The sequence below is a fragment of the Mus musculus genome, chromosome 5 (assembly GCF_000001635.26).
Source record: "Mus musculus strain C57BL/6J chromosome 5, GRCm38.p6 C57BL/6J".
NCBI classification, from domain to species: Eukaryota; Metazoa; Chordata; class Mammalia; order Rodentia; family Muridae; genus Mus; species Mus musculus.
The window spans coordinates 64,104,374-64,117,007 of record NC_000071.6 but is presented as its reverse complement, the minus strand read 5'-3'; the positions used below and the strand labels follow the sequence as shown (position 1 = coordinate 64,117,007).

Here is a 12,634-nt window from a genome sequence, read left to right as displayed (position 1 = left end):
GGGGCACAGGCTATGTTCATTCATTGATACATATATGGTTGTTTCTACATTTATTTTTTCTTTCTTTCTTTCGGCCTTGATTAAAGAGGCCTATGCCACCACATCCTGTTTCTACACTTCAACAGGAGTAGCTACAACAGCCCTATAGGACCTGCGAACACCAAGACATTATCTGTCTTGTATTTACCATCTTGTGGCCTGGGTAAGGACCTTGAGGGCTCAGTGAATTATCATTTTAGCATTTCTATGTCTGAAAGTTTTTAAAAGTAAAAAGTTGGGAAAGACATCTTTTCTAACAAAAATACTTCTTAGATAGTACCACTTAGACTTGAAAGGCTATTGATTCTGATTCACAGGTTAGATAACTCTATTAATAAATGAAATGTACAATATGAAGTCTATTAATAGTAATCTTACCTTAAGCTGTGGTTTTTATTGTCATTGCATGTTAATAGGTTGGTGTCCCCATGATATCACCACAGTTTCTAACTAGGCTACAATTGGGAATTTTCACTTAACACTTGAACAGAACCAGGAAGTCTCAGGGATGAGAGTCATAGCAGCGATGTCATACCTGTTGCCAGGGGGAGCACACAACTCTGCGTAGTACTTGATTTTGGGCTCAGTCCCACTGGTCCGCATGGTGGCCACACCTCCATTAGCAAAGGTGAAGGTGATCATTTGGCTGCTCTTACTGGTAGGAAGAACCTAGGGATTAATTTGTACAGGTCACACATTTAAACAGCAACAACCCTTTCTGACCTAGTGAATTACTGTCCCACATAAGCAAGAAAACGAATAACCAGACGAGGATATGGGCCACAGAAGAACATCCCTGGGAAAATGAGAAGACTCAATCCCAGTAATTTGTGAACATTAAGTAACTTCACAGTGTAGCTTTCTACTTCTACATATCTATTAAAGTTATCAAAGTTTTGTTCAAATTAAAATATGGTATTTCATAAGAAACTGAGACAATAATGTACTACAAAAAATTAGATCATTCCTCAGTGTTGTAAATGCAAACTTTGGCCAAAAAAACAGTTCCTAAGGAGATTTTTTTTTTCCTGGTACAAAATTTCAATATTGTGGTGGTTTGAATACGCTTGGCCCAGGGAGTGGCACTATTAGGAAGTGTGACCTTGTTGGAGAAAGTGTGTCAGTGTAGGGTGGGCTTTGAAACCCTCCTCCAAGCTGCCTGAGGATAGTCTTCCCCTATCTGCCTTCGGAACACGATGTAGAACTTTTGGCTCCTCCAGCTTCATGTCTGCCTGGATGCTGCCATTTTTCCTGCCTTGATGATAATGGACTGAACCTCAGAAGCTGTAAGCCAGCTCCAGCTAAATATTGTCCTTTATAAAAGTTGCCTCGGTCACGGTATCTCTTCACAGCAATGGAAACCCTAACTAAGGCATATATTTAAAGTTGCTAATTTCAGGATGTCACTAACGTTACTGTAAACATGCTTTCCCTGGTATAAACACAAGGGCAAAGAGGGAGAGAGGCCACAGCACTTGATGGAGAGGTTACCAGATCATGAAAGCCAGAAAGTAGACCTGATTGTGGGTTCCCAGTATGTCTGGGAGGGTCAGAAACAAGAAACCGAGCCACTGTACTCTGCAGACGCCCATCTGGCCTCAAGAACTAGAAGCATTAGGTATGCTAAGGCTCAGTGTGAGGCAGGGGTGAAACAGTGACAAGGTTGTAAAGAAGCTACCAGATGTTCCAGAGAAGGCAGCCTTTCTCTGCCTGCCAGGGGTGCTTACATTCCCTAGATCTTGAATGAGAACAGCTCAGAAACTAGGATCGCCAGTCATCATGGAGGGTATGCTATGGTGGATATACTTGACCTCCCAGACCACCTGCCTCTAACCACGCCCCTACCTACGCCCCCTAGCCACGCCTCTAGGGCTTCGATAGGCCACTTTATATTCCTTAGGAAAGCAGATGGACCAGCCTAAGGTCCAAAACCAAGGAATTGTTGTTGGCTTGCTACTCAAGATCCCTGGAGTGAACTAGGTCATTTGTCATATACACACACAGAATACTGGGGGACCCTAGAGAAAGACAGCGGGTAAATAACAAAGCCAAAACAAGTAGAAAAAAAAAACTCCTCAACAACAAAAACAGAACTCAGGGGAAATAAAGGCTACATGGATAAAAAAATATTTTTAGTTCAAAAAAAATATTTAAAAAAGTACAGTATACACACACACACACACACGGGGAGGGGGGGGGGGAACCATCAATAGGATGCCATTCTGAAAAGAAAAATTGGGAATAAGAATTGAAATTAACAGTCAACAGGAACACCAAAAGTTAAAATTAGAAAAACTCCTCAAAAGAGGAAGAATAGGAAAAGAAGATAGAAATTAAGAAGAAAGGCCACCAGCCCCGGAGAGCAAGCGTCTACCTAAGGACTCTTCGAGAAAACAGTCAACAATCTCCCTTTCTTGACATCTCACCAAGAAAACTGAGACCTAAAGGAAACCCAGAGCAGAGGCCCAGCATGATGAGTGGATTAGGCTAACACGTGCCTACTGGAAGAGCGACACAGCACACTCCGGGCTTGTCTCCAAGGGCATTTCCTGATAAACCCAGGCCATGTGGACTCTGACCTAATCAATGGCTTAATGCATTGATAATGCATTCTTTACTTAGTAGAGTCCTGAGGTGTAGAACTGTGGAAGGTGTGGGCTATTGGAGGAAGTGGGTCTCTGGGAACCTGTCTTTGAGGTATATATATAGAACTTGGCCTCGCTGTATTCTTTCTGCTTCTTGTCTGTAAAGTGAGCAGAGTGAATGGCTTCTTTCTACCATGCCCATCTTTGTCAGACTTCTACAGTGCCACGGGCCTAAGAGCAACAGAGTCACATGACCACCAACTGAACCAATGAAGCAATAAACCTTTTCTCTTTTAAACTGCTTCTCTTTGGTATTTTGTTGCAGTGCCAAAAAGTCTGTCACACTTAAAAAGTAACCACAACACTGAACAAAGAGAAATGCTAACCAACATACTGTGACAATTTAGAACACTGCGTTTAGAGAGAGATTTTTTCATCGAGGGGACAAAGTCAATTGTACAGAATGGCGAGAACGGTGTTAACGTCTTTGTACGCATCACACATCCATCACTACAAAGATGAGTAGATCCTGAAGATAGAGTCTGGTTACCGGACAGTAATGGAACAGTGCTTTCAAACTCTGAGGCTGGGGAATGTGAGAAAGGCAAGACATGTTCAGCCCTGAGGCCTCCCCAGCTTTACTTTCACCGTCCCAGAAAACACTTAGAAGATGTGATGTAGGAAAATGAAGACAGGAAGAAGCCATGAGTTCAGGAGTGAGGGTCTCAGCCTTGGCAAACGGCATTCTGAGGAGGACAGCTGTGCGCTCAATCCAGAGGATGATCCAGCTGCATGGAGGGGTGGAGGAAGACCAATGGACACAGACAGGGGCCACATAACAGCTGGGACCTGGGAGCAGTAAAAAAAATGTCACCGAGAACTATTAGGGAGGACTAGTGACATTTGGCATAAAAATCCAGACAACCAAGATACAATCATATACAAAACAAATAACCCTAACTGGTTATAGGAACGTAACTTTTCATGTACAGAAGGGCAGGACTCTGAAGAAGCTACTGAGAAACTCAGATCATGGTAATGGTTAACCATCATAATCAAGGCTCAGGGACGATTCCTGACGCCAGGCACAGGGCTTCTGTATGTAGGAAGTCTATGCATGGATTCTTTATCTCCATGAGACAGGAAAAAGTTCCATGGCAAGCAGCAGGAGAAACGATTGAGAGGAAAGGTGGTTGGTTGTCTCAGTGTGACAATAAAATGTCACACTTCACTATAATCTTTCTAATAGCATTTACCTCTTATAAATATATTCTGTTCATATGAAAAATTTGAAACAAAATACAAAAAGGTAAATATCAAGGAAGACATCTAAAATTCCGTCAGGATATTCCTGCTGTCCTCCTAACCTGGGCATGGCCGGCTCTACACTTCTGCTACCTCTGGCTCTAAGGGAGATCCTGATGCAAACATTTGCAGCTAGGCCACATGCAACCAGAGAACAAGGCCAAACACATCAGAAAGCCACTTATCAGTGGTTCCCCCAGAGTGGACCAGTCTCGAGTCATCTGGAATCTAATTAGACATGCGAATTCTTCATTCTTAGCCCCGAGCTACGCAATGAGAGACTCCAGGGTGGCTTTCAGCACTGTTTGCTTGTGACAGGATGTCATAATAACCCAAGCTGGTCTCAAACTCAGACTTATGATGCTCCTGTCTTGTTCTCCAAGTGTAGGGATTTAAAGATTTATAGGTATGTGTCATCATATCCGGCTAATTCTGGTTAGTCACCCGTCCTCTTGGTGTGGGTGACTCAGATACTCTCTGGAGTGACGTGTTCTGGTGAAGAGAAAAAGCTGGGTCCAGAGTCAAAAGGCTTCTCCTCCACCTGGACCCTGACCAGTCACTGCCCTTCTGAGTCACCATTTCTTTGCCTGTGGGAGGATGGCTTGGAATGTCATTAGTCATCAAATGACTAGTGAGATCACTTGCATTTCTAACTCATGGCTTCTAGTTTTTCCCACATATCCTATTTTATTTGTTTATTCTTTATCTGATGCTAGGGGCCTAACCCAAGGCCTTGTCATGTGCCAGGCAAGCAGCCTACCCCCAAGCTATACACATCCAGCCTGAATTTTCAATCAACCATGGAAATAAAGGAATCTATTCAAATGGTAGGCAATGGTGAACACAGAATAGATTAGTTGACAGAAGTAAATGTGACTTACAGCTTTCTTGTCAGGCTGGCTATCATCATAGCCAGTTGTAAGGTCCCTGATAGCAGAGATTTCAAACTTGCCACACATTTTGGGATAATTATTCTTCCCGTCATAGTTTCTCAGGTTTCCAAATAAGTTTTGAATTGTGCCCTGATCATGGCAGATAAAATATGAAGCTGTGGTAATATGATAGCCGTACCTATAAAAAGAAACCATGAATGTAAGCAAAATGAGCCACAAAAATTCTGCAGAATGTATGGCAAGATGTGTGCCAACTAGCTCACTCTAAAGTGAGTGAAACAGGGAACTCTAACCAACTTCAAAAAGATGAGTTAACATTAAAGAAGAAGCTGGGGCTGGCATGATGCTTCAGTGGGTAAGGGTGATTGCTGCCAAGCATAGCAACCTTAGTGGATCCCTGGAACACACATAATAAAAGGAGAGAAACAATTCCTCAGTTGTCCTCTGACTTCCATGTGTTTGGTGGCACGTGTGTACCCACTCATATATACACAATATATATATATATATATACATATATATATATATATATATATAGAGAGAGAGAGAGAGAGAGAGAGAGATAGGTAGAGAGATATAGATATACACACACACACATATGCACATACCACATACACACACACAAACAATAAATAAATGTTAAAAACAAGTAAAGGGGTTGAAGAGATGGCTCAGTGATTAATAGCATGAGCTACTTTTCCAGAGGACCCAGGTTTGAGTCTCAGCTCCCTCATTGTGGTTCACAAACATCTGCAGCTTCACACACATCATAGCAATTTCAGGAGACCCGATGACCTCTTCTGGCCTTTGCAGGCACCAGGCATACACACGGTGCATGGAGACATGCAGTCGAAACACCCATACACATAAAATAAAGGTGAATACATTTTAAAAGAAGACAAAAAAGAGGTCCAGGGCAGAAGAGATAGCTCAGCCGGTGAAGTGCTTGCCTTACAGGCATGAGAACCCAAGAAATCCCAAGAAACCAGATACAAAGAAATGGGTATGGAGGTGTCTGCCTATAGAGAATGAGACAGGCAGATGCCAGCCAGCCATGCCTACTTGTCAGGCTGAGGACAAAGCAATGTCACTAAGATGGACAGCATGTAAGGTCCACAAGCTGAACAACACGCACACATGGTGAGAATCTGAATCAGTAGTGTCCTCTCCATCAGCCTGCACAGGTTAAGTTATGGCTTTCCAGAGCACAGCCACGCTGTGTGGTTACTGTCCACGTCATCTGCACAGCTTCCGCATCACACCAGCAGAGTGCGGTTCTTGTTGCAGACTGATCCTAATATCTAATCTATAATGTGACACTGACTACTTAAATTCACACTCTTCAATTCACAGTGAAGCCATTTGCGCAACATTCCCGTGTGTTAGAATGCACGCAACTGCATATGGTCATTTACTAGTTAGCGGTGACGCATCGAATGGAAAAGGTGATCTTCGCTTTCCTAAGAAACGGAACATGTCACCAGAGTAAGAACACTTGAAATATGACCAATATCCCTTCGATAGTCCATAAAACACTTACTCCACATAGATGGCATTTAGCTGCTGAGATAAAGACAAATTCTTCGTTGCTAGAAAGCTCGCCAGCTCTGCACAAATAACAGCAGCACTGACGCCATCTTTGTCCAGAACAAAGGGACAGCACATGTATCCTGCAGAGAAAGCAGCAGACACGCAGGCTTAGGAGTGGATTTCATTACAGCACCAGAACAGGCCACACGAGCGCAGGCTACTGGTTATTGCATGTTAGGGTCTAGTCTGGAGCACACACACATTTTTCATTTATCTCTGTGTTTGAGAACTTAGACCTGCGGGTGGTTCCATACCATAATGCATATTGTATCTGCTTTACACACAGAAGGTCCTGGGTTTGAGCCCCTAGTGAACCATAGTATGATTCGCTTACATAGAGCTGAGTGGTGATATATGCCCATAATTCTAACATTTGGGAGATGGAGGCAAGGAATCAGGAGTTCTGTGTTACAAAAGCTCGTGTCTCAAAAAACACAACAATTAGCCGGGCGGTGGTGGCACACGCCTTTAATCCCTGCACTTGGGAGGCAGAGGCAGGCAAATTTCTGAGTTCGAGGCCAGCCTGGTCTACAAAGTGAGTTCCAGGACAGCAAGGGCTACACAGAGAAACCCTGTCTCGAAAAACCAAAACAACAACAACAACAACAACAACAACAAACCCAAAACCAAAACAAAAAAACCCCAACAGTTTAGCCCGGTGCCTTGAGTATAGGAGCCTTGAGGAAATCCACATTGAATGACCTGTGTGGCCGTTTCCCCTGCTGGCAAATGGTGTCAATTGACTAGATTTATCACCACAGCTCCAGCTCAGATACATGTGGCTCTGCTTGTTCCAGTCACTCTCCACCTCTTTCTTCTCTGAGACCTGGTGCACTTGGCAGTTACGATTCATCCTGACGGCTGGCCCCTACCCTCTTTTGTGAGGTCACTAATTGGAGCTGCTGGAGGTTAAGGCCCTTATCATATATTTCGGAGCCACTCAGTAACGTTTATAATTAGCACTTGATGAACAATGTCTCCTTAACAAAAGCCAAGGCAAGACAGCTCTGAAAACCTGACAACCGGGAGGCATCGGTGGTGCCATCCCTCTGTAATGAGTTGTTTAAATGAAACAAGTGTCTCTTTGCTTTAAGGAGTACACAGAGGGCTAGAGAGATGGCTCAGCGGTTAAGAGCACTGACTGCTTTTCCTGAGGTCCTGAACCACATGGTGGCTCACAACCATCCATAATGAGATCTGATGCCCTCTTCTGGTGCATCTGAAAACAGCTACAGTGTACTTATTTTTAACAATAAATAAATCTTTTTTTTTGTTTGTTTGTTTTTTAAAGGAGTACACAGAAGAGAAAGTGAGTAATTTACTAAGTTAACCACTATGCACATGTTTGTACAACAACAGAATGCCCTCTGCTCACACCTTGCTTATATATACACTGACTGGTAGTTTAGGATAAGAGCTTTTCAGTAATTCTGGTTGAGCGTTCAATGTCCTTTCCTATGTCCATGACTGTGACAACATGGGACCACAGAGCTGCCTTCTGCTCCCTGGGCACTCTCAGCATACATGTTAGATTTTATCTGTCATTAAAAAGAAGAAAGAAAAAAGGAAGGCCATGACTATTCTGTAGGGAGGGTGGAGAAGGTTCATTGTAGACATGAGAGAGAATGTAGCCAGAGGCAGAGACAGTTGGGACAGTCCAGAGTGAACACAGCTGGAATCCAGTCCATGTGAGGAGACAGGGTAAGGAAGAGGGGAGAGTCAGGAGAAAAAAAAGGGTAGACAGAAAGAAGTGGGTAAACCAAAATGGTTGAATTATATAGGGAACAGCAGCTGGGGGAATGGCAGCCCAGCCCCTTGGCGTACAGGAATTTAGGGTAGGGGACAGGTGGGGACTGAGGGGTACTGGGAGGACCTGGTGGCCAGCATCTGCTTTGTGATGCTATGTAGGAATCTCAGCTATTCACTTGTCCCGTTTGACACCCAACAGTCAGCTACCCGGATGTGTGGATTCTTGCATTGCCAATAGCCCTGTGCAAAAGGCCACCACCATCGGTTATCTGTGGATGGCCCAATTATTTGCATGCTATTTTTGTCGTTGTTGTTGAAAAGATATGAGATTCCGATTCTAAAGTAGAATAGTTCAACACTTGAGCCAAACAAGAGAAACAAGGTAAACCGTGTGCTCCCATTTTATTAGGATCTGTCGAGCGCAAATTAAAATGTTGATCTCATTTGTTTATTATATATAATATATAATGTATGATATATATATAATATATAATTTAATATATAACAAATATTGTTTAACACACACACACACACACACACACACACACATACACACACTGTAAACCTCAGGATTGCTTCTTACCGATAGCTTCTTCAAATGCAAATAGGACTGTTTTCCCCTGGTCTCCGAGCTGTTGGGCTCTGTTTCCCATCCACTTGAAGCCGGTTAATGTTTCCTACACAGACAACACAAAAGAGAGAAGAAGTGTTTTGGGGCTGGAGGAGGAAGCTCAATTGGTAGAGTGCTTGCCTTGCCCTCAGTACAACCCCTGCTACCACATACACTGGGTGTGGTGCTATGTGCCTAGAATCCCAGCCATCCGCAGGTGCCGTAGAAGGATCAGAAGGTCAAGGTCATCCTTGGCTACATATGATGCTCAAGGCCAGCCTGGGCTATATGAAACCCCGTCTCAAAATATAAAAGGAAAAGAGGAAGAATGTAGGTAGAATGTCTTAAGAGTCAGGGAAGTCCAAGGCCTACAAACAAACGCCTTACCTCGAAATGAAAGCCTTCCTTCAGGGCTATGGCCCGCAAGATTTTGGAGGAAACAGTGCTGGACAGCATGTATGTGTCTTTGAGGTTACTTTGATCTTGGTTCTTTTCTTTCCAGGAAGTGAAGAGCCACCATCCCAGCAGGGCCCCCAGCTCATTGCCTGAGAACACTCTCCACTCACCACTGCAAGGAAACAGGCCGTGTTTCAGCAACCTTTAGGAAGGCACACAAGTCCCCGAGCTAGGCAGGAAAAACTCAGCGTGCTTTCTGTAAAACTGTTCCTGGCTTCGAATAACTGGGCTGAGCGGGATGTGTTGGTACTCACTGTTAATTCCAGCACTTGGGAGGCAGAGACAGGCAGATCTCTGTGAGTTCGAGGCCAGCCTGGTCTACAAAGTGAGTTCCAGGATAGCCAGGACTACACAGAGAAACTCTGTCTCAAAAAAACTAAAATAAATAAATAAAATAAAGAAAGAAGAAAGAAAAAATTAACTGGGCTGAAGTGGCCCTACACCATCACGAATATCTGAGCAACTTTTATGTGTCAGCCAATGCTTTCAGACAAACATTAACATCTTTGAAGATGGTCTAGAGTTAGCATCCCAGGGATGACACAGGACCTGTGGATTTCCATCTTTGGCAAAGGCTGTAGTTTGAAGCTGTACCAGGCACTCTCATTATCCTTGGCATAGACCACATGGTCCTACTTGCCTTAAACATTACGTCACTGCCTGTCTATTCCCCCTAAATTCAACACTGCCTTGGAGGGCTAGTGCTTTATTGAATCCACTGGCATACCCTGAACTGAAAAGCCAGCATCATGCCAAGAACTGTGCCTTCTGGGGCATTGGAGACCCTCATGTATTAAGTTCAATGATGAAGTGAGGGTGTCACAAAGAGTCACTTCCAATCCCAGCACACAATCGACTGCTTTGCTCTGTGTTACACACTCAAGGATATGCTCCCCTGCCCTTAGCATCAGCAAATTGTCCTGTGTGAGGAATCCACCCGAGGTTTTGTTGTTAAAACAAATAGAATTAGACAGAAAACTTCCCGGTACGGACTCATCCTCCCAACAAGTACAGTATTGCTAAAGATGGTGCTCTGTGTATTTTTCATGACACAGATAAACAAAGTCAACTTTACCTGTCTTGCTTCTCAGCCACAGCGAGCCTGTCAGCATCTGGGTCATTGGCTAGGACGATTTTGGCCTTGATTTTGTCAGCCAAGGCAAAAGATAAAGTCTGAAAGTGAGTTCAGAAAATAAAAGATTACCTGGAGTACACCGTAGTCTTTAAGATTTGCGTATTCTTCTGAGCTTTTCCCCAAAAGGCAGAGGGGTTTTTGTTGTTGTTTTGTTTTCTGCTTTTTTCCCCCTTACTTCTGGGTTTGCTTAGCCAGATTGTATTTCATCTTCCTAAATTGTAGGTTGAATGCTGGGAGTTCCAGTGACCACACAGAGCTGTGGCAGCCCTGTGGCTGGACAGGTATTTCTAGGCACTGTGTATATTTGGCCACACAAACCAGACCAAACCAACTCTTACAGTATCATTATTATCTAAAGTTTCAAAATGGTATGTGAGCCACATTGTAAATAATACCCTTTAACAAGAAAGTATAAAATTAAAAATATGAAAAACCTCTCCATCCTATTATCAATACATTTTGGCAATAGAGAAACTGTCAACGGATATTTAATTTAATTTAGACTTTAGCTCTTATTTCCTCACGAAAGATGCCAAGTCAGAAAGCTCCTTTAAGAAATTAGTGACCATCCAACACATATATTTACAGAGCTGTAATTCATTTTTTCCCCAGCACAAGAAACCATAAAAAACACAATATACTTGAGAGCAATGGCTCAGAGTTTAAAAGGCAGAGTCCATTATTTAATAAAAGTAGGTTACCAAGACACCTTTGCCCTCCTCAGGATTCGGGTATTTGACAGTTGGAAACTCGGGATCCGGATCTTTCTGTTGGGGAACAGCTTCGGGAGGAGCAAGGTCAAAAGCCTTGAAGGCCAACTGCACAAACTCGTGGCCCACACCATGGACAGAGGTGTGCACGAACTTCACCTTGCTCTCCTTGTTTACCGTTCTAGAGTAAGACAAAATGGAAAACGACAAAAGATATAAACAAGGCTCTCTAGAGGGAGGGTTTAGAAAATACCATGCACTGGGGCACTTAATACTGTAAGAGAGGTGCTTCAGTGTGTGTGGCCGGTACAGCTGGAAGCCTTTGGGAGACCTAAGCTATGCCCTCCACACAGGATCTCCAATGACTTGAAAGATTCATTATCACCAAATGTAAACACAAAAGTTCAGAGAGCAGAATTTTTTTTTCTTATAATCTTGGTACAAAGTCTTTGAAAGTATGAATAAAATGCAGAAACCAAGAATTAAAAGACAACTAAATATTAACAAAATCGTTTAAAAGCTTCCACAAAAAAGTTTCAATTAAAAAATGTCAAAAGTAACAACAGGGGGAGAGTGGACACTTGAGGGAAACAAGACTTCATTTTTCTAAAGGAAGAAAGAAGTTTGCTAAATCCGACAGACAAGCAAATACACAGAAAAGATAAATAGAGATCAAATTTTCTGAGTTCGAGGCCAGCCTGGTCTACAGAGTGAGCTCCAGAGAAACCCTGTCTCGAAAAAACCATGTATATGTGTATATATCAAACAAGCATGAAAAAAGTTTTTCATAATTAAGGGTGTAAATGAAAGTGAGATTTTTGTGCTTTTCTAACAAATGGGGGGGAAATGATAAATCTGATAATGTGGAGCAGAAGGTCGAACGTGGGGTTCTATGTTATTTACCACAGACTGCAGGTGGGGGTACCCACCACTCTACTGTTCTCAGAGGGCAGCTTGCTGATCACCCTCAACCTTGAAAATGCATGTGCTATATAATGCAAGAGGGTTATTTTACATACACAAGTAAATGCTGCTTTCTCGTGCTACTTGCAGTGATCCAAAATAAACAAGCACCCAGTCAACTCTCCCAGTTTGTGAAACTGCATCAGAGGGCCCGAGGGAAAGCTCACAGATGGATCTTGTTTGCATCCCCCACCAGCGGGAGGAAAGTGATAAACTCAGTTTTAGAGATTTCTTTGGTAGAGAAAAAAAATCCAATGACTTGGGAACTCAGATCTCTAGCCCATAGCCCAGGGAGACTCTAAGCCAGTGTGGTTTCTCTCGTAGATGGGATTGGAGTCTCGTCTCTGCACTGGAGTTAGCCAGGCCCATGCTAGCTAACAAACACCGCATCGGATAACCAGAAACTGAATTTCAGGTTCAGAGAGGCAATAAGCAGTAGCGGAACCTAAACTCTCCTGCTCAGTACCTGACTGTGACCACCAAGTTTGCCCCAGGCTGAACAAACAGGCACCATAGCACTGCATGACCACAGTTGGGTACCGGGGATTAGAACGCAAGTCCCCACACTTAGGTAGCAAGTGCTCTTGCCCACTGAACCA

The 12,634-nt window shown here is 43.3% G+C and overlaps 1 protein-coding gene across 4 annotated transcripts in view; it reads right to left on the bottom strand.

The window, feature by feature from the left end:
- Pgm2 (phosphoglucomutase 2) overlaps window positions 1–12,634 on the bottom strand; it is a 35,437-nt gene that overhangs the window by 11,348 nt on the left and 11,455 nt on the right. For 3 of the 4 annotated variants that reach the window (XM_006504058.3, NM_001356964.1, NM_025700.3), the window contains 7 exons: window positions 11,064–11,253; window positions 10,303–10,400; window positions 9,159–9,339; window positions 8,745–8,838; window positions 6,363–6,492; window positions 4,811–5,000; window positions 575–708 (listed from right to left, as the gene is read on the bottom strand). In XM_006504058.3, coding sequence (XP_006504121.1) covers window positions 575–708; window positions 4,811–5,000; window positions 6,363–6,492; window positions 8,745–8,838; window positions 9,159–9,339; window positions 10,303–10,400; window positions 11,064–11,253 — 1,017 coding nt within the window. The other variant, XM_006504056.3, reaches the window with a different exon arrangement.